We start from the raw sequence: 25,948 nt of genomic DNA, 5'->3' as shown, positions 1-25,948 counted from the left end.
CTGCCTTTAATGTAGAAGGGAACTGACTTTTCTCTTTAGCCTTTATCAAATACTCACAATTATAGATCTGCATTGTATATATATCATATATGTAACTTCAGGTGATTGAACTGTACTTTGTACATTTTCTGAATGATTATCACACCATCCTTGTGGAGCAGGTCATGGTATACCAGGGCAGAGATGGGCAAAAATTACCATTCCAAATATACATTTAGACAAATATAAGGTTCTAAGAAAAAAATATGCCCAAGGTCACACATTGCTAAATGGATGCATTGAGGGTAGAATCCGGTCTCCTGGTACCTGTGTTTTTTTCTAGGTTATAGGGACAAGCAACAGATGAAATTGTAAGAAAAATGGAGACCAATATAGAACAGGGGTAAAGGGCGGGTAACTCCAGCTATTACCAAGCACTTCTGGATCCACGATGTCCCTGTGGAAGAGCCTTTCCAAAGAAATAGCACATATGTCTATACTTAGGATCATCCATCCAGCACATATGTCTATACTTAGGATCATCAATCCACATCGGAGTATAAGAAAGTATGGGGCAAGTCAGGGAGGAGATTCTCTGCCAGCTCTTGTTTCAACTCCCTTTGCTCACTGTGAAGTACCCAAGATGCCAGGTAGCCAGTATTCCTAATGCAGTTGGTCCTGTAGCCTAAGGAGACCTCTCTATGTGTCCCTTCTCAAACCAGTCTAATGAACAGCAAGAGCTAGTAGAATGCACTGCTTGAATCATTAATATCCACAATTAGAAAAGCAAAAATACATTTAAAAGTTTTGCATTTTTTTCTGAACACTCAGAGTAAATTCCTTCTTATAATTCCTGTTACAGCCTCCTGCTTTCTTTACCTTGTGGTTATTATTTTTGACCATTTTATTAGTTCATTTACCATTTTTCATCACAAGCCACTAATTTGGGGAAGGTAGGTCAGAAACCACAGATGAAGAAAAAAGAGCATGGATTTTAAGTCAATCAAAACATCTGGGTCGCCTTCTGGATCTAACAAATTAAGTGATGTAGGATGTTGTACAAGTCTCTTGAGTCGCATTTTCCTAATCTGTAGTCCAGGTATCATGGCTACATTAGAAGATTTCTATTAAGAACGAGATCATGTAACAGTGCTGCACAGGATCCAGTGCTGTGTAGGTGCTCAGGAAACATCAGCTCCTTTCACTCTTTCCTTCCAGTCCCAAATATTCAACACTCTGATATGTGCTCCATGCGATAGAAAGTAACAATGTAAGAATTAACGGAGGAAGTGGCCGGAGGTGAGTTGGGTTCCTAATTGAACAAAACCAGATAGGAGGGTGAAGAGTTGAATGGTGTTAACAGACTCAGGAAAGGTCAGAAATTCAGAATGCCTTCCTTTTAATGTAAAAGTGAGTTTTAAAGCACAAGAGAGGAGAGGAAGGTAGTCTGTCTATTAGCAGTTTCACAATGACTGAACTAGAAGAAGCATTCTGATAACTCCCGCATACTATAGAAAAGGAAGGAAGGCTGAGTAAACTCACAGCCAATTTGAAGGCCTTGAATAACTTTTAAAAAAATACAAATTTAATACAGCAGTTCTTAAGTGAAATAGTCCAAAAATTTCTGGAGAAACTGAGAAGAAAAATGTGTTCAAAAGAATAACAGGACCTGTGCCATTCTGGTTTTCTTACCTACACTCTCCTCCCCTATCTAAAACCCCCAAAAAAGTAAGAGTCCAGCTGTCTGCCGAAAAATATCATAAGGTGTATACCTTAGGTTGTTTTCTCGAGAGCCTTGCTAGATTTTTCTAAGAATTCAGTGATATAACAGAGATTCAGTAACAGAGATCTAGAAAATCACATTTCATATACTTCTAGTTTTGAAGAGAAATGCTAGTGAAGCCAAGTCTCAGTTCTTAACTTTAACAATATAAGCTTCTGTACAGTTTGCTAAGAATAAAATTCAAAATTGCAAAGTGATATGTGGTTTTACAACATAAAGGACTTAAAATCAGGTTTTCTGGTTCCAACCGTAGTGACTATCTACATGGTAGAATGTCAAAATTCCCAGAGACACAAGTTACACTGTCTACCTCCTAGATGCCTAGAATTTCACTGGATTCCTTCCTTTGACTTAAATCTTCCATTGCTAATTTAAAAGCAACTCTCTAGCAGGATTTGGTGATAGCTTACGCTAAATCTATTTTAACAAACCATTTCTGGAATAAAGAATTTGGGGAGGGAAAAGGGAAACTGAGGGCAGAGCAGAGCATTCCTGTTACGAGAAAGGTCAAAAAAAAAAAAAAAAAAAAAAGGGAAGACATGGAACATCAAAAAAAGAATTGCACCTTCTCTCAATTTTATACAGCACTGCCTACCTGTGAGCTTTCTTTCTAGCTGTGTTATCCTGCTTCTAAAGACAGTACAGCATTTATTCTTTAGATGGGAAAACTGTAATTTTTAAATATTTTCCATCATTTCAAATATGTGCATTTATATACAAGTCACTATAAAAAATCAAAAACTTACTTAAAAACAGGCTAAAAGAAAAGCGAAAACCTTCTGAAAGAAAAAGCAAATCAAAAAGCTTAACATACTCACCAATCATTTAAGGGCTTTGTGAATCAAAGTTATTAGACTGATTGAAAAACACTGCAAATATAATAAGAGCATCTGGTTTTACTATTTTTATCTCAAATATAAAGATGTCTTTTCTGAAATATTTATCTAAGATACTAGATGTTTTTTGTTTGTTTAGAACTTATGAAGCTTTTAAAAGCAATCACTCAAGGCTCAGAACATATTATAACTAAAAAATAATAATTACAAAAATTGAATAATAGGTTCCACTGTGGATTTCTGGCCAAATATTTGCTAACGTGTATGTCACAGAAGCCACGTTATTAAAAATTTGGATTTGACTGAAATTCATTTTAGTAAATTTGGCAAATTAAGATACGACTAGAGGTTTGTCAGGAGTGTCAATAAATGATACCATGGTGCCTGGCTTCCTGTGACAAACTTTAAAACCCGTAGGGCTAAAGTATTTTTTTAAAGTAAGTTTAGGCATTTTAGTTCATCGTTAGGATTGATGACCTTGAGACCTTGATACAGAATATCTTAAATAAAAACACCAAATACTGACAGAAAGAAATGGAGACAGGGATAAAGTGACTATTCTTGTTCTTTAGACCTATACATGATACTTCAAGCACTTCCATGAGAATATTCTAGTATTTATTGGGGAAAAAGTGAGAGAGACAGAAACGAAAAACTGCAAGATAAACCAAGATGCAAAAGTTTATTGAAAATTAAAATCACACATCCACAAAGCAACAGCCTCAATAACAAGAAATCAATGTCTTGGTGACACAGAAAATACAGTGTTGGTGAATGGGTGTGGGAAGTTGGGGGAAGGGAAAATTTTAAAGTCTTTATGCTATTGCCTTAAAATATGTTTTTAAAATGGAAAGAAACAAATTCTCTATACTTTGAGTAAAAAAAAAAAAAGTAGTCTACCCTTTTAATCTTTAATTTTCAGTACAGGAGTGCTGATTTTAACATGTTTGTTTGGATTTCACTTACTCAAAACATAAATGGCTAAATGCATTGAACAGTATCAGTAATATGGCTGGTTTTATGGTAGGTAGGCTTGAGGGACAGAAGCTCTAATTAAGCAAATTAATCACAGATTTTGTTAGAGGACTTTAAATTCTATTTTAAGCTTTGGATAATGGTAAATAAGTGCAATATTACTGAGGTGGATTTGTGTATTAAAAGCACAGAATGTGTAATCCCAGCACTTTGGGAGGCCGAGGCGGGTGGATCACGAGGTCGAGAGATCGAGACCATCCTGGTCAACATGGTGAAACCCCGTCTCTACTAAAGGTGCAAAAAATTAGCTGGGCATGGTGGCGTGTGCCTGTAATCCCAGCCACTTAGGAGGCTGAGGCAGGAGAATTGCCTGAGCCCAGGAGGCGGAGGTTGCGGTGAGCCGAGATCGCGCCATTGCACTCCAGCCTGGGTAACAAGAGCGAAACTCCGTCTCAAAAAAAAAAAAAAAAAAAAAAGCACAGAATGAGTTCACCTGCTATGAGGGTCAAACAATAGTTCTGGTAGTAGGTCTTCCAGGGTTTTACGTGCAAGAAAAACTTTAGCATATCAGATGCCAACATACAATGGCAGAGGCAGGATGTTACACAGCATTAATAAATGTTCTACCTACGTATGAAGGGAGGATCCTAATAATGTAAGTTCTCAAAAAGAACTCTCCACCCCACAAAGTTGATTACTTAGGGTAATGATCACCTTGCTGCCCGGCAGTACTCTTGACACCTTCGTTTCCTACAACTTGCAATATTTTTACATGACCAGCATTAAAAGGGTGTGACTGAGCTTCTCAGTCACCTGCAATTTACTTATACACAGACAATAACAGCTTTTTTCTCCTTTTCTTAAAAAGACATCTTAAGTTTGAGACCTGCTCAAAAGCTTCCCTATGAGTTTTAGAAAAACAACAGAAGAAAACAGAAAAGGGTTCCAATCAACATTGCAATGCTCTTTTCCCACCTGACCCCTCCCTCCCAGGAAAAAACAGAAAGCTCACAGACAAACACAGTGGTTCCTCACCCACCAGTGGCAGGTCTTAGGATACAAAATCTGCAGAAACCATCCTTTCTTGTAAAGTTTTGAGTCCCTTCAAAAGATTCTCTCACTAGTGTCTTTGTGCCTTTGAGCAGTTGGGTCTCTGAGCCAAAGTGTCTTCAAGTCCTGTTTATGAGGGCTAGATATACACACAGACAGACAGACAGACAGACACACACACACACACACTCACATATACACAGGGAAGTACAATACACAGGCTTAAAATATAGAGATAGGGTTCTATGGGTACACTGATCGGTTTGGGGGGTTGGAATGTCTAAAGAAGACGTCAGATTGTTTTGGAGTTTCTCTCCGGGGCTCCACAAGCTCATTCCTGAAGCAGGCTGAAAGGAGACTGCAGAGAGGAACCAGAGAAAAGAAAAAATGAAGGCTTAGGACTTCATATATTCAAATCAATTGAATACAGAAACACACTCCTTATACCTTCATGATCATAGTATAGACAGAATAGAGTACCTGAAAAGCTATTTTTGTTCTTCCAATTTATCTTCTTTTATTTTTCTTTAATATTTATTTATTTATTTTGAGACAGAGTTTCACTCTGTTGCCCAGGCTGGAGGGCAGTGATGTGATCTCAGCTCACTGCAACCTCCGCCTCCCAGGTTCAAGCGATTCTCCTGCCTCAGCATCCAGGGTAGCTGGGATTTCAGGTGCACACACCATGCCCTGCTAATTTTTGTATTTTTAGTAGAGAAGGGGTTTCACCATGTTGGACAGACTAGTCTCAAACTCCTGACCTGGTGGTCCACGTGCCTCGGCCTCCCAAAGTGCTGGGATTATAGGCATGAGCCACTGTGCCTGGCCTCTTCTTTTAAAATTACTGTGATTTCTCAAGATTTTTATGAGGAAGAAATGGGATAAGGTGGTAGCAGTTAACCAGAAAAAAAAAAAAAATCAGAATCACGTGTGCGACTTATGAAAATGCATTTTCCTGGCTTCCTTCCAACACAAGCTGGCATCCAGGAAAACATATTTTTAAGAAGTTCCACAAGGTGATTCAGTCAAAGACTACTGATGTAAGATAGGTCAAGGTGTTCAACACAGTGTTGTGCATAGGTTTTACTGGACTCAATTAATTAAAGAAAGGAATGTAGAAACAAGAATAAACTTTAATCTTTTATAAAATGTCATCTGCTCAATTATTATCCCTCATTACTGTTCTTGTCTAGCCTAAGTGTGAGGTATGAAGAAATATGATATTATCAGGATGGAACTGTGTCATCATGCATTTATAAAGACCTGTTTAATGAGCATTTTGGATATTCCCAGATCGAGATGGGTAAATACCTTAATCCTTTCAGGAAAAAACTTGGCCTATAAATGTATATATCAAACCCATGAAAGCAATTTTTGCATAATGAAGAAATCATTTATGCCATCGGGATGCCAAAAACAAACGCTTTTATTCTGCTAAAAGTTGGGCAATCTCACGAACTGTTGGGAAATTGTTTCCCAGATTGGCTTTTTGAATCACATTCGGCTACTCCTTTCAAAGGAACAAAGCCATTTTTATTTGCTTAATGCTAGGATTCAGGAAATCGTCTCACCAGCAAGAATTGATATTGTCTGAACAGAATATGCCCTAATAAAAATGGATAGGAAAGTAACGTAGAGCCAACTAACGACATGTAAGACCTAGGACTGAGCTTGATTCTGCAATGAGGTCAGAGAATTTAGAAAAGTAGTTGAATCTACCTAAGTTTAATTAATCATTGAGCTTTTTCTTCATTACCAGTCCAGAGGTAATAAATCTATGCCCTGAAAACTTCATTAACTATGAAGTTCAAAAGTAAACTGTAAACTGTTGTGCAGTTCCATGATACCTATAAGGTTGAATCACATGAAATTGTCAATATGCATCTGTTTTTAACCTATAAAGCTTGAAATTTCAAAGAGATATTTTGGAAACATGGAGGATTTCTCTGTAAAACCTAGAAAAATTGTGTTAACATTTTCTATTAGTTTGGAGATTTGTGTACCTTTCTCTCTTCTACATTGATAATCCCGAAAATATTGCCTGCTTCTCTCTCAGATACATGAGTCTAAGAAAAAAATATCAATATTTTTGATGGCAACCATTGCCAAATGAGTTTAAAGATACAAGAGTTTAAACTGAATCTACAAGAATAAATACCATGTAACTGACAACAGAGTCAGAAAAATGTGCCAGGCACAGTAGGATGTGCCTGTGGTCTACAGCTACTTGGGAGGCTGAGGCAGGCAACCGCTGGAGCCCAAGAGTCCAAGTCCAGCCTGGGCGAAATAGCTAGATACCATCTGTAAAACAATCATACAAAAAACAGAGACAGAAAAATCGGAATAGATGTTTAAGTTTTATAATTAACTACTTACTTAACTGCCAATGAAGCAGAATGCAACATTACTAAGAGCTCTATGTTCTAAATCTGATCCTAGTCTAAGCTTTATTATAAACTGGCTATAAAATCACAGAGCCTCAGTTTCTCCAACTATGGTGTAAAGGGCTGGAACCATGGACTTGAAGATCCTACTTTGTTCTAATAATCTCTGATTTGTGTTACTAATAAGCCACAATTATTAACTAATCGTAACAGAGAAGGACACACTAATGGATCAGCAGGATGTCACAGGTCTGTTTTATAATTTAAATACAATTCATCCATAGAAGCTCAAAAATAAATTTCCAGAGGAAAGTCAAAGCTAGGCTAGGCAAAATTGTAACAAAGTGATGTCGGCCTCACTTTTAGGATGGAAGCTCGGAATAAGGGAGAACTATTAAAAAATAAAAAGGAATTAGTACTGGTCTGAAGTATAGAAGTCAAAACATTGCAAAAGAGGTCTCAAGAGGCTTCTGTAAAGTTGTCTTAAGCATTAATGCTCCTTGATAGTATGAAGGCAAGAAGTCTAAAGATAGGGTCCTATTTGTCTTCCCATTAGATTCTGGCATCTAGAAACACAACTCTCTGTATGTATCCCAATGCATGGAAATAAACTAAAATCACATTTCTTCATAGTGTAAAGCTTACTTGTATCTATAACAATTTGATTCACAGCATCTCTGAAAAGTCTATCTTCCATAAAGCCTATGATCATGAAGGTAATTGCGAAGATATTTTTAAAAAAAGAAAAACCATGCACAAATGAAAAGCAAGCAGAGGAAAACACATAGTTGGAACCTAATAGAAGCAATTCAAGTAAAAACACTGTTGTGCTACCTTACAGAAAGTACATTCTCTTCACGCGAATTTTCCCCCCACTATAAAGAAAAATGAAAGATTGATTCCTTACCCGCATAAGATTGGTAGTATGTTTTTGGAAAGAAAATCACAGGCTATTATATGCATTTTCCAAGCTGATTTATTCTTTTCAAATGATTGCCAGGAAATTAGATTTTCATTTTTCTTTGTTTAGTCTTTCATGCTTTTTCTTGGAGATTTGCATGAAAATAAGAGCTGAAAAAAACTCAGCTGAAGAATACAACTGAAGGATTTATATAGATGCATATCAATCACTGGAGACCCATGTATATATAATGTTAGAAAGACATAATTAGACCAAATGTCTATATTTTGCAAAGATTTAATTTTGCAGTCTGTTAGATTTCCATGCATAAGCTATCACAGCTGTGAGATACCAACTCAAAAACATGCACGTAATACGCATTTAAATGAACACACCAGGGAACTATGAATCTACTAGTTCCTTTCTATCTGTGGCCACACATGCAAAATGTGAAAGTATGTCCCTAAAATCTTTGGTGCTTTTAAAAAGAACACAATATTAACATGTGTTTTCTTCTCTGGTGACATAGATTATTTAAGAAATATGAATAAGAAATTCCCTTTAGAGTAACGTGGGCCAATCAGACAATAAGCACTGGATACTCATCATACAGGAAAAGAGGGCTATGTATTTTCATTTACGTTGTATCAACAAACAAAGACATATGTATTTAGCATATGTCCCTGACTGAATGATGTCAATCCTCCTGGCTTATCAAGTCTCTAAAACAATGACATGAAACCATTCTTTTTCTCATATGAGCTACAGAAACTGTTTGAAATTGTCCTATTAACTTACATAATGCTGAGAATAAATTTCCAGAACTTTCCTAAAATTCAGAGTGTTTAAGGTAGAAATTGTAGACCACGGAAAGGCAGGACTCCATCTTTCTCCTTCCTATCCTTAAAGCATTCACATAGCAGACCTCCAATAAGAATATGTTACATGATTCAAGTCAACTATTCTAGCCTTATCTGACAATGAGGTTGTGTCATTAACTGCATTTTTTATCTGGATGGACACGCCTCACTTTCTCAGACACAAGAGATACCTGTTCAAGGCTGTTGCTATTTTTATTAGATACTGAAATGCTGCCTTAAAAACCACGTTAGGATTTCCTAAAGCCTTTTAATACCTTTCTAGCTTGGAACATACATATTAACTTCCAAGTACACATATCAAACAAAATTGGGGACTCAAGAAGCAAGGAAAGGAAAGTCACTCATTTATCTATAAGATGGACTGTCAAACCACAGCAAGTGGGGCAAATTTGTCCTAAAAGCTAAGAATAGTTTTTATAGTTTTAATAGGGGAATGGACAATCAAAAGGAAAATAATATTTCATGGCATGTGAAAATTACATGAAATTCAAATTTTAGGGTTCAGAAAGGAAGTTCCATTTATGGAACACACACACTCTTTCCTTGATGCATTACCTTTGGCTGTTTTTGTGCTACAATCACAGAGCTGCATAGTAGCAAAAGACAATATAGACCAGAAAATCTAAACATTTACTAACAGGGTTTTACAAAAAGCAGCTTGCCAATTGCTGTACTAGACATCAGACCTTTTTCTACTAACTGAAAAAACAGACAGGAAAGAATACTAGAGAGCAACTAGTTCGGCATGATATATATTATTGTGTGATTCTTCAGGAATCATTTTGGTATAGTCAAACTTCCAGAGTTAACAGGAGGAATTTTGGGGTGTTTCTTAATACCATGACATACATATCTTGGGAAAGAAAGATATCCCTCCTGGATCTATAAATGATGTTACAGGTTTCTGTTTCTTTGATCTTAGTTGTATGTTTTTATAAGAACTAAATGATTTATCACTTAAATATTTTAGTATATATTTCCATCTGATACCCCAGAGCATCCATATGATTAGCAATGAAAATTGTGTCTGCAACCCTGAGTTGTAATTCTTTCAGAATACTCTGTGTGACCAAGGAACCACCTCATTCAACTTTCTGCTCAGCTTTACAAATAAAACCATACCTTTAAAGTTTGCAAAATTTTCATGCTAAAAGTAAATGGTGAGATCCCTTCTGGCCAAGAAGATCTTGGATGCTCAAGGAAGTCCTCTGAACAAAGAGTGTGCTTCCTTTCACTCTGCTGTCCACTCTGCCCTGTATACAACAGGTGCTCAGAAAATGTCTCTTCACTATCAGCGATACATTCACATTGATTTTAAGAAACAGTAATAAGGCCGGGTGTGGTGGCTCATGCCTGTAATCCCAGCACTCTGGGAAACCAAGGCAGGTGGATCACCTGAGGTCAGGAGTTTGTGACCTGTCTGGCCAACATGATGAAACCTCACCTCTACTAACAAATACCAAAAAATTAGCTGGGTGTGGTGGCGTGCGCCTGTAATCCCAGCTACTCAGGAGGCTGAGGCAGGAGAATCGCTTGAACCCGCTAGAAGGAGGTTGCAGTGAGCTAAGATTGTGCCACTGCACTCCAGCCTGGGCTACATAGCGAGATTTCATCTCAAAATAATAATAATAATAATAATGAGCACTCTATTACATTTTCCGTAGCTAACTCCCAACAACAGCTGATAACATAGAAATTAACCATTTTTTATTGCTCATTTACATTTCTATTGTAAAACATAATCTTTGCCTCTGGCAAGATAGTTTTTGACTTCCTTTCTTTTTGCCTAAAGTATGAAGTCGAAAGCCTACATTACTCAAGTGGACTCATCATGTATATATTTTACATTTATCTACAGAGTCTCTGACAATATTTCCAGCACATATATAATGTTTTAATTAAACTAACAAGTGATTATTTTTAACCACAGAAAGGTAAATATAAACAGAGTCCCTATTGGCCAACCTCTCAACCTTTCCTAAGAGCTATTCTATTCTATTTAGTCATAAAATACCATCATAAAAGATCCAAGATTCAAGGCAAAGCTTAACGTGTACATTGATTATATGTATGTGGTAATACACTTGAAAAATCTCTCTTGATTTAGGTAAAAACATATTACTGGAAGACAATCTAGAGCAGAGATGCTAAAATATGGCAACATGATGCTACCGTATCCTTCTGCACCCAGATATTTTCCCAATTGTCACATACTAGGTCTCAAAATTCTTCTCAATACAGCATTCAAAAAAGTCACTTTTTATTACAGTGAAATCGATTTGCTATCCCTGTTCTACACTGTTATTTCCGAAAGTGGATTGTGTGCAGTCCAGGAAATTTGCAAGACAATCCATCGGGATGAAGAAAGATGTCATGTTTTCAAATACACACATTACTACCAAACAGAGTGTGTACTCAAAATTCTTTTATTGGTAAGTGTCTATGTATCAGGCCTATAAAGAAGAGAACTAACTGTTAGTGTGTTTCTTTGTAATTTGCCGGAAATGGTTTAGATTTAATTTCAGAACGTAAGTGGAACTCTCAAGGGAAGGTTATGATAAGACACACCAAAAGGTTGCAACTGAAAGAGGATTGGCACACCAGGCCATCTGAATCTATTACAATCTGCCACGTCCCATTATGCTCCATACTGCCCATCCGTCACCCTATTGCTGATCCAAATAACGTCACTCTCACTCATGCCTCCTAAAATGACACGTTGATACACTCACTGTTTCTGAAGTAAGTGCTGGTGCTGCTGCTGTTGCTGCTGCCTGTACGTCTCAATTGTGTGCTGAGGAAGGTATTGCATGAGTTCCAGAGACTCTTTGATCTTCAACAGCATTTCATAAGTCTCACGGCCCCTCACCTATGTAAGTGAGAAGGGAAGAAGGAAACATGAAGGGCTGTAGAACCGTTAGAAGTGTGGTCAATCCTGATTATTCATGGAATCCATAATTGCAATTTGTCTATTTGCTAACGTTTATTTGTAACACGAAAGTCAATACTACTGGCCCTTTCCTGGTCATTCAGACCTATGCAGAGTGACCAAAAATTTGGGTGTGTTTCAGCTGTGTGTGTTTCCAGCTGAGGTCGAACAAGGAGGTGCTCTGCCATCTTGTTTCAGCTCTCATGCTGTAAGCCTATGTTCTTTTCATGGTCTATTTAGCACCACATTTTTTACATTTGTGTGCTTTTCACTGGTGATTTTGTTACTTAAAAAGACCCTCAGGTGCAGTACTGAAGTGCTGTCTAGTGTTCCTAAGTGCGAGAAGGTTGTTCCATGCTTTATGGAGAAGATATGTGTGTTAGAGAAGCTTTATGCAGGCATGAGTTACAAGGCTAACTGGTCACAAGTCGGGTGTTAATGAGTCGACCGTATATATCGAATAAAATGTCATTTAACAGAAACACACAACAAATGAAGTTATATATTTATCTCTTGATAAAATGTATGTGAGCAGAGGTGCATAGAAACCTAATCCTATATTTCTCTTACGGGCAATGAGATGATTGATATTTTACAACACCTTCATTAAACTACTACAAAAAATAAGCATAGATTGTACCTATGTCTGATAGCATAAAAGTTTTCATGTGGGATAAGATATGTTTCTCTCTTTAGGAGAGTCCCTTAAAATCTTTTTTAAAATCTCCTAACAGCTTTTACAATTATGAGCAGGGCCAGGCATGATGGCTCACACCTATAATCCCAGCACTTTGGGAGGCTGAAGGGGGCAGATTGCTTGAGCTCAGTAGTTCGAGACCATCCTGGGCAACATGGAAAAAAACGCTTTCCCTATAAAATGTGCAAAAATTAGCAGGCATGGTGGCCCACACCTGTAGTCTCAGCTATCTGGGGAGGCTGAGGTGGGAGGATTGCTTGAGCCTGCGAGGTTGAGGCTGCAGTGAACCATGATCCTGCCACTACACTCCAACCTGGGCAACAAAGTGAGATCCTATTAAAAAAAAAAAAAAAATGGATGAGCAATGCCAGGACGAGACTGAGGCAAGAGAGGCCTGCAGCACACGTGCATTGCCCTGGGAGTGAGTGAATATTTAAATTTTGCACCCTAGGCACTTTAACTGCCTCACCCCAGCTGCTGCACTGAGTAGGAAAGAGAGAATTAGTCAGAATTCAGAAATAAAAGACGTTCTCTACCTTTTGCTGAATTAGCTCTTACTCATCTCAGCTGTGGGGCCCCTTATCTGAGCAGCTTTTCTTGATCTTACTCTTACAGTTTGCATCTTTGAAACTTCTTGTGTACTCACACAGCACTAGGCCCTGCTCTAGGAAATGTGTACTTTATTGCATTATAACAGTTTGTGTCCTTGATAGAAGGCAAGGTAGTTGAAAGTAAGAACTGTGTCCTATTGATCTCAAAATGTTCAAGGTCTAGCTGCTTTGCCACTTACCAAACATCAACAAAGTATGTATTGAATTAATGGAATTTTTCTTCACTCATAAATTATAGTTTGGCTAAGCCTTCTCTAATCTCGAGGTATAGCACATTACAGGGTACTTCCTTCTGAGTACAAACTGAAATTTTAAAACAATTTTTCAAGCAGTTCTTGTTTTATCAGCTGAAAACACGTTAAGTCTTTTGGAATATTTAGTTTATCAGGGTAATGTTTTACTTTATGTCACAAATCAGTTTCCATATATAGCTTGAGAAACAAGACACTTAGAATCTCAGTGAGCTCACCAACTGATTAGTCTACTGGCAATTTACTCCCCTGAGAATCAGGACCCAAAGAAGAGGAGGAAGAAGGTGTGGCACATCTCAACCTGGTGAGTTTCTTTAGTTCAATACCAGGGTGGTAGGTCATGGTCAAATCTCCTGGCCCTGCTTGGCTGTTTCTCATGTCACTTTAGATGGCATCAAGGGCTATACTAACCACTAAAATTTCACTGCCACTCCACATGGCAAAGAGTTAATGCAATAAGAATTCAACTAACTGCAAGCATAATCTAATAAAGTGATCTCAAGAAAAGTAATGTTCCTGGTAGGAATTAATGAGATTCTTACATAATAATTGTGCTAAGACTTCTGGCCATTTACAGATACAGGTATCTTTTGGTATCAGCAGGGCACTAATTCCATGATTACCCACCCTCACTCTGGCTCCTGTGGATACTAAAATCCTCAGTTGCTCAAGACCATTATATAAAATGGTATATTTGCATGTAACCTATGGACATCCTCTGTATACTTAAAATTACCTCTAGATTACTTAAAATACCTGATATAATGTAAATGCTAAGCAATTAGTTGTTATACTGTATTGTTATTATATTTGTATTATTTTTATTGTAATATTGTTATTTTTTTCCCAACTATTTTTGATCTGTGATTTAATCTGCAGATGTGGAACAGGCAGATGGTGGGGGGGTGGGGTCAACTGCAGTTCAGGGTTCTGCCTTGCTTGGCTTTCTTTATAGCGCTCCCTAAAAGACATCAAAGTCAAGGCTATAATTGTTGTATTATCAATTTTATGAACTTTTTCTGACAAAACTTTTGGCCTAAATTGCTGGCCATGCTCCCTAGGATAATCTTACCATTTTCAAATAATAAAAGGCAAGTTAATTTTAAATATTTGGGGAGGAAAACTTCTATTTGGAGTTTAGCTTTAATTGGGTGGGTAGATAAGCAGAGAAGTTCATGCTATTCATATAGTCCGAAAGTGTACAGAGAAAGAAGAGTTTCCTAATTTAAAAAAACACATATTTTCTCTCCTGTATTTCACCAGCCCTCAACTCCCTTCCCCCTTCTCCGTTATGGACTGAAGGTTTGTTAAAATTTTAACCCCACTGTGATACATTAGAAGGTGAGTCCTTTGGAAGTAATTTAGGGCATGAGGGTGGAGCCTTCATACTTGGTATTTGTGCCCTTATGAAAAAAATTAAAAACACCCTAGAGAACTCTCTAGCCTTTTTCACTATATGAAAATATGGGGAGAAAATGGCAGTTTGCAACTCAGAAGAGAGCTCTCACCAGAATCCAACTAGAATGTCACCTTGATCTCAGACTTCCAGACTCTAGAATGGTGAGAAAAAAAACTTCTGTTGTTTATAAGCCATCTAGTCTATGGTAGTTTGTTGAAGCAGCTTCAACTGACTAGGACACCTTCTCTTCCATTGTCACAGATAACTAGAAGATGTTCCTACTGTAAAAGCTCTTTCAGAGAAGGTTAAAATGAAGCAACCATGAACACCCAAGGGAGACCTACCGGTAAATATAACAGTTCATCATCTGGGGACCTTCGTTTCTTGATGGATGTCATCTGGATACCATGTGTGTTCTGACGAAACGCTGGTGGAGGAAAAATGCAAGTGTCATCCTGAGAACATTTCTAAAGCAATAATGCACATTAAATTTAATAATTAAATATTAATATTAATCAGATTTCATAATACATATTAAATGGACAGTATTGCCAGCAACACCTGTAAGATTAGAGGCTCTAGTCCTAAGCTTCCACTTAATTGGTGACAATTGTTTTTATATTGGTTGTGATCCTAGCAATGAGGAGGTGGAAGGATGGTGGGGAAGAATACATAAAATAAAGAAATTCAGTATGCTAGGAAATGGCCTTTGGCTTAAGTAATCTTGAAGGAAACCCCATGTCTTGCTGGTGTATGTCTGTGAATAAATGATGCTTCCGCTACTGGTTGGAAATCACATTCTGAGAATCCCTGGACTAAGAAATCCTCACAATGACTACTTGCTTTTGTAAAGTTGTAATACCGCCTGGAGTCCATCTCAATGCTATACCTATTCTCACAGGCTCTGAGGGCTGAAATACCTCTTGCTGCTGAAGGTCACAAGTCTTATCGTGCAGCTTCTCCAAATCACCCCATTCTCCAACATCTGGAGAAGACTCAACTCTACCCCATGTGGCTACTACATCTACTTACGGCGCTTCGTACCATCACCGTTCTTTGTACTGTCCGAAACTTGCTGCTTTCTGATGCTATCTTCATCTGCCTTCCTGTCTCTTCCTGGGCAAGCACAGATCCGGGCCTCAAAGCAGCGTCGGCCCAGGACCTGCCCACTAGGAATTAGAACAAAGGGGAAGGAAGAGTTAAATTCAAAGCATTGGAAAGTCCCCTGGAGATCTCCCACTTCCGTTTCCCACATGGGCTGTCACCAAGATACTACCAGCTTAGCCATGGTGCCTTTGAGAATGGACCCAAAAGCATTTGGCAGAACACAAAAGTGCTCACATCCCACAAGCAATATTAGTGAATAACATTCCATTTGTTCTCCAAAGAACCTCCAAGCTATTCGCTGAACAGTTGTATTTAGCTACATATTTTGAAGGAAACCTGAGTTAAGCCAGTAGATGTCTTAGGATAAAATCCCCTAAGGCAGCGCAGGCTTAAAGAAACTGTCATGCCTTGAGGACCACTGTCTAATCAGGAACAATTTCAGTCAAATGTCAAGAATTCAGGTATGAAGTGACTTGCACACCTTCCTAGCTTTTTTTTTTTTTTTCCCCCTCTAACTTTACCCACCCTCTTTTGTGTCCACTTTCTTAGATCTTTTATGTAACTGCAGCATGGATTTAAAGCACCAAGAACAAAAATCAAGAGTAGCTCTCCGCTGTGCATGCAGTTAACGGTAAAGCAGACACAATTTCACTTTGCCCTCTGCTCATGATTTTTTGTAGAACGACAACTCTACATATGCCACTTACTCTCTGGTTTCCAGAGTAACAATGATTAAAATTGGACGGCGGTTCATCCCTCCAACACAGCTGCTGTTACACATGAAATTGTACAAGACTGTCGTGAATTCAGTGCCAACCTGAAAACAAGGGGAAAATAATCTGTGTCAATGACGGTTTGAACTGATCTTGTTCCCTCTCAGTTCTTCCCTCTATTTAAGCAATTCCACTTCTGATAAAATGATATGCTTCCACCAAAAAGGGCAAACTCTGAACCCTGTTGCAGATTTTTCTTCATCTTGCCTCCAGGGAAGCTTAAAGCTAATGTTTGCAACACTGAACACTAACTACATGAGGTGAGACAGGCTTTAACAGATTTTGTGATCATTACTTCTGTTCATTTGCAAGTTGATCCACATCATGTAGTTCAAATAGGCTATACCACCTTCATGAATATCACTGAAAAGTGAAAGCTGGAAATAATTGCTAAAATAGTAGCAATACTCCAAGAGTATCTTACCTATGTGGATAAAAAAGTACAATATAGATTTGAATATACACTTCCATTAATAATATCTGAGCGCTCAAAAGGTTCTCAGAATTAAAAATAATCTAGTCCAAAGTACACACTTATGGGAAATGCAACTGAAGCCTAGAGAGGGATGGTTGCATGCTGAAGGTCTACACAGCAAACCAGCAAACCAAAGAAGTTGGGTTCTGTTACTCTAACGTACTGGCCTCACACAACAGATTTACAAATCTATCATCTGTTCATTCAAACTTCAGCTAAGAAATCCCTCTTAGGCTCTCCCACTTCTGGTAACACTTGCACCCACTACTATTGTACATCCACTACCAGTCTAATTGCCAGTTGGATACAACGATGCCATGTATAAACCCAATTGCCAGTTCAATTGTTACTGGCCCTTAAATGAGAATACAGGCACAGAGCCATGTTACCAAGTTAATTCAGTGCATATTTAGGCATTCTGAAGGGAAAGCATGTGGAGAATAGGTAGAAAAAAAAATACAAAAATGTTACGTATTTGATGACAAGGACTAAGACAGTGATAGATGCTAGAAACATCCCTGTTGCTGAAACACATGTTCTCTCAAGTCTGCTCACTCCATAGAGTGCTGTTCTTTGGTTTGGTTTTTTGTTTTGTTTTGTTTTGTTTTTTTACCTGGGGTGGTTCGTAAGGTACCAGCACACTCTGTCTTCCTGTGATGGGGTCTTCTACATACTGGGCATGGCTGTTCCCCTCTACTCGAATCAAATGACTAGGAGGGGCAATCTGTCCTGAAGAGCAGAAAACGTTAGAAGAGTTAGTTCCTTACCCTAAAATAAAGAAAACAAAATGAAATCGCATGAACAGGATGTTGGTGGCAAAAGAAATGATCTCTGTAATAAAGAAAATGTGCATCCTTGAACAAAGGAGCAGATCTCGTAGCCAGATACCGAATACATGAAGGTTTCTTAACCTTTATAGCAACGGAAAGGGCTGGAATCCTCATCTATATTTAAGGGAACAGTCCTATAATTTGGAGTTTAAGGTTAATGATTCAAGCTTTTATAGGAATCTATAACTACATCTGTGATCTCATCCATGGAGGAAATTTTGCCAGCTTCCTGGAAAATGAAAGGGAAAGCAGCAAATTAATTTTTAAAAAATCAGTTTCACTGAGAAAATGCTGCCCAAAAGTCTGACCAGCAAATATACTGAGAAGCAGCAGATGGCAAGGACGTGACTTCCACTTTTTCTTCTTTCCTCCTTCTCCACTTTTAGACCTTGTATTGATTATAAAGATAAGAAACGTTCTGCCTTTTGTGTGCTGAAGGAGTCCCAAGTTGGGTATAAGAAAAGGAATGTAATTTTAAAAAAGAAACTAGGCAAAGTTTTGTAAAATTGTGATATTTAGCAGAGCTCCAGAAGAAAGAAGATGCTCCAAGAATTGAGACCTGTAAAGCTGTTCTTAACAGTTGTTAGGTCATATAGTCCCAGTCTACAAAAATCATTCAATAAAGGTAAAAGGCTAAGTGTATCAAAATGTCCTCTTCTGCATTATCTATTATGGTTAAAACTGAAAGCAATTATTATTTTAAAAAGTGAGAAAACACTTAAAAATAGTATGTCATCTTGATGGCAAACCAAGTGATGAAAGCTAATAATGAAGTCTATCTATAAGGTAGTATTCTTTACGGCAGATAGTTAAGTGAAGAGCAAGACACAAAGGTATGGATAATGAGGTCATGCTGGCACGGACTCAAAACTAAAGTGTGAAACACAGTTGTGTTAAGGAGTACTGTGACGTTATTTTCTCCTTTTAAATTCCAATCCAGTCTCTTTTTTCTTTCATTATTTTCTCTACAATCTGTTATATTCTCTATATTACCAATCTTTGTATTTTAATTTTTTTTTCCATAAAGTATCCTAACCCCCAACATCTTCGGCACCCTCAATACTCTTTGAGGATTCCATATGCTTTATTCTTTTCCACTTTTTAACACTCTATTTAGCCTCCCTTTATGGAACTATAATATCAGATCTAAGGGAACTCTTGGAAATACTGACCTTTTCTGCTAAATTGTTGTAGGATCTGAGACTCAGAAGATTAGGCATGACTTATTCATGGTTATAGAGCCTAAAGGTGGCCTTCAAGATACCTCATCCCCCGACTCCCAGTCCTTTATATGACTGCCTCCAGTATGCTCTAGACCTTCTATTTATTCCTCTTACACATTACTTGCCTTCTTATCTTCTTTTTCTTCTTTCCCGCTTTTTTCTTCTGTTTTTTTTTTTTTTTTCTTTCTTTCTTTCTTTATTTCTGTCTTTTGATGCTCCTTTCTTTTACCCTTCCAGCTCTCAACTGGTCTAGACTTGAGAATCTTTCTGGGAAAACACTAAATCTGAACATACTATAGCCTGGGCCAAGCAGAATAGCTACTATGTAGTCAGTCTCCTTATACCCTCTTACTTAAAAAAAAAAAAAAAGGCAAGAAGAATAAAAAGAAGGAAGCATTAGGGAGTAATGGACTGGTAGCCCAGGCCATCCAGTAATTACTAATATTAAAGTAAATAATTCAACCACTATGAAAGCCACGAATTTATTCATCATTATTCTTAGATACTCTGCTAGCTAAAAGAAGAAAAAAAGGCAGACTGATACGCCGTCAGAGTGCGGAAGTCTAAACCAGGTGGGTCTCAAACAAAAACACCCACAGAATCTTGACCTTCAGGGAGGTTACTTGAACAGTTAGAGATTCAAATACTGCTTACCCTCATTGAATTCACGGCTCAGCTCATGGTTGGGGCAGCGCTTTACCACCTCAGTGACATGCTCAGCCTTTTTGTAGACGGGCATGGCGCGGATGACAGCTCCCTGAGGAGGTGGGGTCATCACCTTGATCTGGATGGGGCATGTCTTTGCAATTTGGCAGTACAATTTCTTCAGTTCAGTGGAATACTGCTTAGAGTTGGGGCCGGTAGAGAAAGGAAGGAGAGAACCAACAGGAGATACTGTTACATTCCAAATCAGAACAACAATCATCTGTCCACTTTTCATAGCTGCATGCCTCATGTTTACTACTGACCACTATAGATGTGATTGACATATGTCAATCTTATTAGAGGAAGTTATATTCATTAATGAAAGTAATAATTTTCGCTCTCCTTAATAAAACCCTATGTTTACAAAAGGTTTTATGTTTATCAAAACTTACTTATGCCATTATTTCCTGTTGTTTTCCTTTAGGATGAAGAAGCTGAGGCTCAGAGAGGTTTAAATGAGTAATACCATGAGTAGCTTCATAGATTACCAGAAACTAAGTCAGAGAAGAGTGCTGTCATGTGCTGAGCGATATTAAACAACAAACCATTAAGAGAGATTTCTGCCTAGATCATAATTAATCCAGTCTTTAATATACTTTAGAGAGACTCATAGGAATTAGGGTTCATGGAAATTTTTTAAAGATGGAATATCTTTTAGAGAGTGAAGAGATTTCACTTGAGGTCAGCCCTCTTGAAAACTGCAAAACAAAAACTCCCCTGAACGACTGCATTTTTCTTTTAATGTCACAGCATAGGAGAATGCAAGAGCTGAAAGGGGTCATGTAGTCAGTCTCCTTACACCATTTAAAAAATAAAAAAGCAAGAAAATTAAAAAGAAGGAAGCACTGTGGAATAAAGACACCAGTAGTCCAGGACATCAAGTGAGTGAAACTTTTCCTTCCCCAGGGAGAGGAAGTTCAATGATGATTAGTTGGTTGTTGAGTTGGCAAAAACAGGGTGGAAAAAGCCCGAGACCTAGAACCAAATAGAGATCCTATCCTGTGTTGCTTCCTCCCACCACTTCTGAAGCAGAAGAGAACCTTCATGATAATCCTTACAATACAGTAACCCTTATCACTCCCGTTCTCTAGGTCAATGCCCTATCCCTTCATTCCTACCCACTGAGGCACTTTGCTCAGGCAAACCACCCAGGCACTGGAATTGCTGGCCAAGAGTGGGGCACCTAGTAACATGGTATCCAAACAAAGGATAAACACACACACACACACACACGTTGCAATTATAAGTTGGCCCCACCATCCTCCCAGAGGAAAGACGGGGGGAGCAGAGCAAGAGTGACAATTGGATTCATTAATGATATGTGCCACCCTAACTATCTCTAATGGCAAGTGTCTTGCCAAAACTCACACACTGAAAATGTTGCTTTATTTCTTCATTTGAAAATATAGAATTTATTTAAATGACCTTTGCTTTTCTTCCAAGTATTCCAGCATATGAAATTTTTAGTTAAACGTTTCCCAATGCTAGAAAAGTATTGCAGAATCAGCCCTCCATGCCCGGAGGCCATGGATTAAACACAGCGAAAGGGATTTACATAGCTTGAAGAAACAGGAAACATGCCAAAATTCAACCACAGAAATAAAATTCTACTTGGGAAACACTGAATGAAATCTAGACGGGTATTTTTGCCCTTGTGCTTTTAACTAACGACTTACACAGAAATTGTTTCATGATAATATTAAGAACTCACTTTTATTGAGAACTTGAAGAAAATAAGCATATCCATTTGTATTTTCATTAGGAGGTATATAACGCATAATCTAACCATGAATTTCATAAGATGACCCTTAGGAAATGTGACTGAAAAATACGTCTGTCAACTAATACCTGAAGACAAATAAGGTATCTTCCAAGTATGTAAAGATTGCAGAAATGAAGGTTGAGTGTTCATATTGGAACAGCTTCTGAAGAGAAACATTTCATTTTAATAACTGATATACTATAAATCAAGCTTGACCGAGTAAAGCAAGAAAGCATTAAGAAGAAGGTTAAAGATCATCAAGTGCTAATTCTTGTTCATTCTCAAGGATGGGGGTGGGAATCTAATTTTTAAGCTTAATTAATGATAAATAATAATATCTTCATCATTTACTTCATTCTGTTTTAAGAAATTTTATCCTCATACAACCCTAAGAGGAAGGTATTACAAACATACTATCTGTTATCTAAAACCTCTAGGGCTAGATGTTTCAGAGTCCAGAATTGTTTAGATTTTAAAAAAAGAGCAAAGTTTGTATAACATATAAGTGTATCCAGCAGAATTTAGCGTAGCACCCTAAGATCAAACATTATTTCTGCAGAATTCATAAATATTCACACTGACAAATGAGTGTGAAACCTGGGTTACACCACCAAATGAGTGTACCACAAACTTAGGCAATCAAAATAAAACGGAATCAACTTCTGATTTCCAGAGTTCTTGGAATTTCAGAATTGCAGATAACAGATAATTGACTTGAATTAGTATCTCTATTTTATAAACAAGAAAATAAATGTACAGAATGGTACTTGCTTAGTAACTGGTATATGAGTCTATCTTAGTCTTGTCATGACAATTTCTCTCTCTCTCTCTCTCTCTCTCTTTTTTTTTTCATCATGACAATTTCTTATCTCTCTATTCTCTTAACTAGTTCATGCAAATTTTTACCTTTTTCCAGTTTCCAACATTGTGGTTCTTTACTGAATCAACTTACAATGTTTATACTCTTCTCCAAAACTTATGATGGAGCTCAAAAGTAGTCTACGTAACACGGTTTCATTAATTTCTCAGTATATTGTTTGCTCATTTGATTGTAGGGAGAGGCAGCAAGTGACAAGAGTTGAAAAGACTTTGGGCTAGGTGGAAAACAATGTGGACACTCTTACCAGCTGGATCTGGGAATTCAGGGATAAAGTCCTACTCTTTAACATGGTTTCTTAAGGACTTTATGAGGTCCTCTGTATTACGGTCCTATCTATCTCTAATTTTCCCTACCCCTCCACCCCCACCCACACACATTTCTTACCCCATGTTCAACCCATAGGAACTTTTTCATGCTTCAAACACACCCAAAATTCAAAATGTTATTCCTTGAAACCATGTCCTTTTCAGCAACATGGATTGAGTTGAATGCCATTATCCTAGGTGAAACAACTCAGAAAAAGAAAATCAAATTCTCTGTGTACTTAAATGTGGGAGGTAAGTATCGAATACACATGTGGTCAGGCACAGAGGCTCATGTCTGTAATCCCAGTACTTCGGGAGGCCGAGGCAGGCAGATCACTTGAGGTCAGGCAGGAGCTTACAACATGCCTGGCCAACACGGAGAACTCTAGTCTCTAATAAAAATACAAAGATAACCAAGAAAGATACACATGGACATAAAGATGAAAATAATGGATGCTGCAGACTCCAAAAATAAGGAACATAGGAGGGATGAGGGTTAAAATATACCCATTTGGTACAATATTCACTGTTTGGGTGACAGGCACAGTAGAACCCCAAACCTCATCATTATACAATATATTCATGTAACAATACTACACATGTATCCACTGAATCTGAAACCTAAAATCATTAAAAGCAACAACAACGAAAAAGATGATATTCCCAGCATGGTACACTTCTGTTTTTCCTCTGTTCTCCACATCATGCCAGGACAACTGAGATAGCACTTTTCAGCTAGTACTGTATCTGGTACTGCAAACCACATTTTCCAATTGTAGTGGTAAGGGTTTCATATTTGACTAAATCAAAATATCTGACCACAGCCAAGATGAATTATGTTTACTGCTTTTGGTTCAACTACCTGTGTGCTGAAGTGGTCTGGCACAACTGCTTTATTTCTTTTTCCAAAGCCAGGTCTCTGCTGTTCTGTTTACTTGTTTGCAAATCTGTTCCATGATGACATTTATTTTTTTTCCCCCAGTACTAAGTTCAGTCTCCCTGGTCTACATGTATTAACAATTCCTTAGACTTGCTCACTTCTCTATTTCTTATGAAATAGCGCTATCATCTCCAATTTTCCAGACTTCTGCAAGACTGGAACATACGAATCTGATTTTTACCAAGACTTTAAAATACCCTGATGATTCAAGTCAGCAGAAATTGTAAATTTGAACACACATACTCTATTTTACTATCTTTCTTCCTCTGTGGAATTTTAAAAATTCACCTCTAAATGGCTCCTTAACATTGACCTGAGATTCTTTTTATTCTAAGGCCGAATTTTTTCTTCTTGGATGGGGGTTTTGTTTTGTTTCATGTGGTGGTATACTTTTCTGCAAAGTATACCAATTTTTAAGTGCAAAAGCTGATGGCTTGACAAAGGAACACCATTGTGTAACTACTACAACAAGATATAGAATATTTCCATCCCCGTTCCAATCATCTTTTTCTTCTTTGCAGTTAGGCCCCTCCCCAGCTCCTGGCCCTAAGCAATCACGTACCAGTTACTTTTCACTAATTTTACCTTTCCAGAATTTTATATAAATGAAAAAATATAATATATAATCTTACATGATAATGCTTTTGATATTTATGGTTTTTGCATGTATCAGCATTCCATTGTATTTTTAAATAGATTTCATTATTATCAACTCACCAATTATTTCAATTTTTTTCTACTGTGTATAAAACTTTTTTTTTTTTTTTTTTTTTTTTTTTTTGGAGACAGAGTCTTGCTCTTGTTACCCAGGCTGGAGTGCAATGGCGCGATCTCGGCTCACCGCAACCTCCGCCTCCTGGGTTCAGGCAATTCTCCTGCCTCAGCCTCCCGAGTAGCTGGAATTATAGGCACGCGCCACCATGCCCAGCTGATTTTTTGTATTTTTAGTAGAGACGGGGTTTCACCTTGTTGACCAGGATGGTCTCGATCTATCGACCTCGTGATCCACCTGCCTCGGCCTCCCAAAGTGCTGGGATTACAGGCTTGAGCCACCGCGCCCGGCCATAAAACTTTTATGAACCTTCATGTACAAATTTTTGTAAGGCTGTACATTTCCCGTTTTCTTAAATACCTAGGAATATGATGGCGGGTAAGTGTGTGCTTACTAAGAAACTGCCACATGGTTTTACAAAGAGGTTGTGCCATTTAACATTGCCACTTGCAATAGACGAGGACTTCATATCCTTGTCAACATTTGGTATTGTCAGTGGTTTTTTTCAATTGATGTCACTCTGGTATGTATGCAGTAGATCTCATTGTGGTTTAAATTAACATTTCTCTAATGATTAACAATGTTGAACATCTTGTCATGTACTTATTTGATTCATATTTACATATAAAAACAAACTTACATGTTACATAATTCTATACAATTACTTCATATTTTTTGAAGTTTCTGTTTAAATATTTTGTACCTTGTAAGTTAAAAAAATTATAATATGGACTGTGTTTTCCCCCTGTTGTAATATAGAAATTTCCCTTTTTAGGTTTTATTTTATTTATCATTAACACATAATAATTGCACATATTTATGGGTAAAATGTGATGTTTTGACACATGTCTATATTGTATAATGATCAAATTAGGGTATATAGTATATCCATCATTAAATATTTGTCATTTCTTTGTAGTAAGAACATTCAAAATCCTCTCTTCTAGCTATTTTGAAATATACAATACGTTACTGTTAACAATAGTCACCTGTTATGCGCTAGAACAGAACTTATTCCTTCTGTCTAACTGTAATATTTTATTCATTGACCCATCTTTCCTTATTTCCCCTCACCCTGCCTCCCCTTCTCATCCTCTGGTAACCTCTATTCTACTCTCAATTTCTACAAGATCAGCAGTTTTAGATTCCATTTGAGTGAGGTCATGTGGTTTAAGTCTTTCTCTGCCTGGCTTATTTCACCTAACATAATGTCCTCAAATTTATCCATATTGTTGCAAATGACAGACTCAGGATTTCTTTTTTTATTTTATGAGATAGGTTCTTGTTCTGTCACCCAGATAGGAGTATGGCGGTGCCATCCGGCTCACTGTAGCCTTGACCTCCGAGACTCAAGCAATTCTCCCGTTTCAGCCTCCTGAGTAGCTAGGACCACAGGTGCGCACCACTATGCCCTACTAATTTTTGTGTATGGTTTTTGTAGAGATGGAGTCTCACTATGTTGCCCAAGCTGGTCTCAAACTCTTAGGTTTAAGTAATCCT

At 37.6% G+C, this 25,948-nt stretch overlaps 1 protein-coding gene across 8 annotated transcripts in view; it reads right to left on the bottom strand.

The window, feature by feature from the left end:
* TP63 (tumor protein p63) overlaps positions 1 to 25,948 on the bottom strand; it is a 271,334-nt gene that overhangs the window by 13,039 nt on the left and 232,347 nt on the right. For 5 of the 8 annotated variants that reach the window (XM_010337716.3, XM_010337717.3, XM_074404698.1 and 2 more), the window contains 6 exons: positions 19,739 to 19,925; positions 17,645 to 17,760; positions 16,491 to 16,600; positions 15,709 to 15,845; positions 15,021 to 15,103; positions 11,522 to 11,658 (listed from right to left, as the gene is read on the bottom strand). In XM_010337716.3, coding sequence (XP_010336018.2) covers positions 11,522 to 11,658; positions 15,021 to 15,103; positions 15,709 to 15,845; positions 16,491 to 16,600; positions 17,645 to 17,760; positions 19,739 to 19,925 — 770 coding nt within the window. Of the gene's footprint in view, positions 1 to 3,130; positions 4,982 to 11,521; positions 11,659 to 15,020; positions 15,104 to 15,708; positions 15,846 to 16,490; positions 16,601 to 17,644; positions 17,761 to 19,738; positions 19,926 to 25,948 lie in introns of those variants that run through there. The other 3 variants (XM_039478920.2, XM_039478921.2, XM_074404699.1) reach the window with 2 other exon arrangements.

This window comes from Saimiri boliviensis, chromosome 8 (genome assembly GCF_048565385.1).
Source record: "Saimiri boliviensis isolate mSaiBol1 chromosome 8, mSaiBol1.pri, whole genome shotgun sequence".
Lineage (NCBI taxonomy): Eukaryota > Metazoa > Chordata > Mammalia > Primates > Cebidae > Saimiri > Saimiri boliviensis.
Note: the sequence above shows the minus strand (reverse complement) of the source record. Positions and strands in the feature narration are given on the sequence as shown.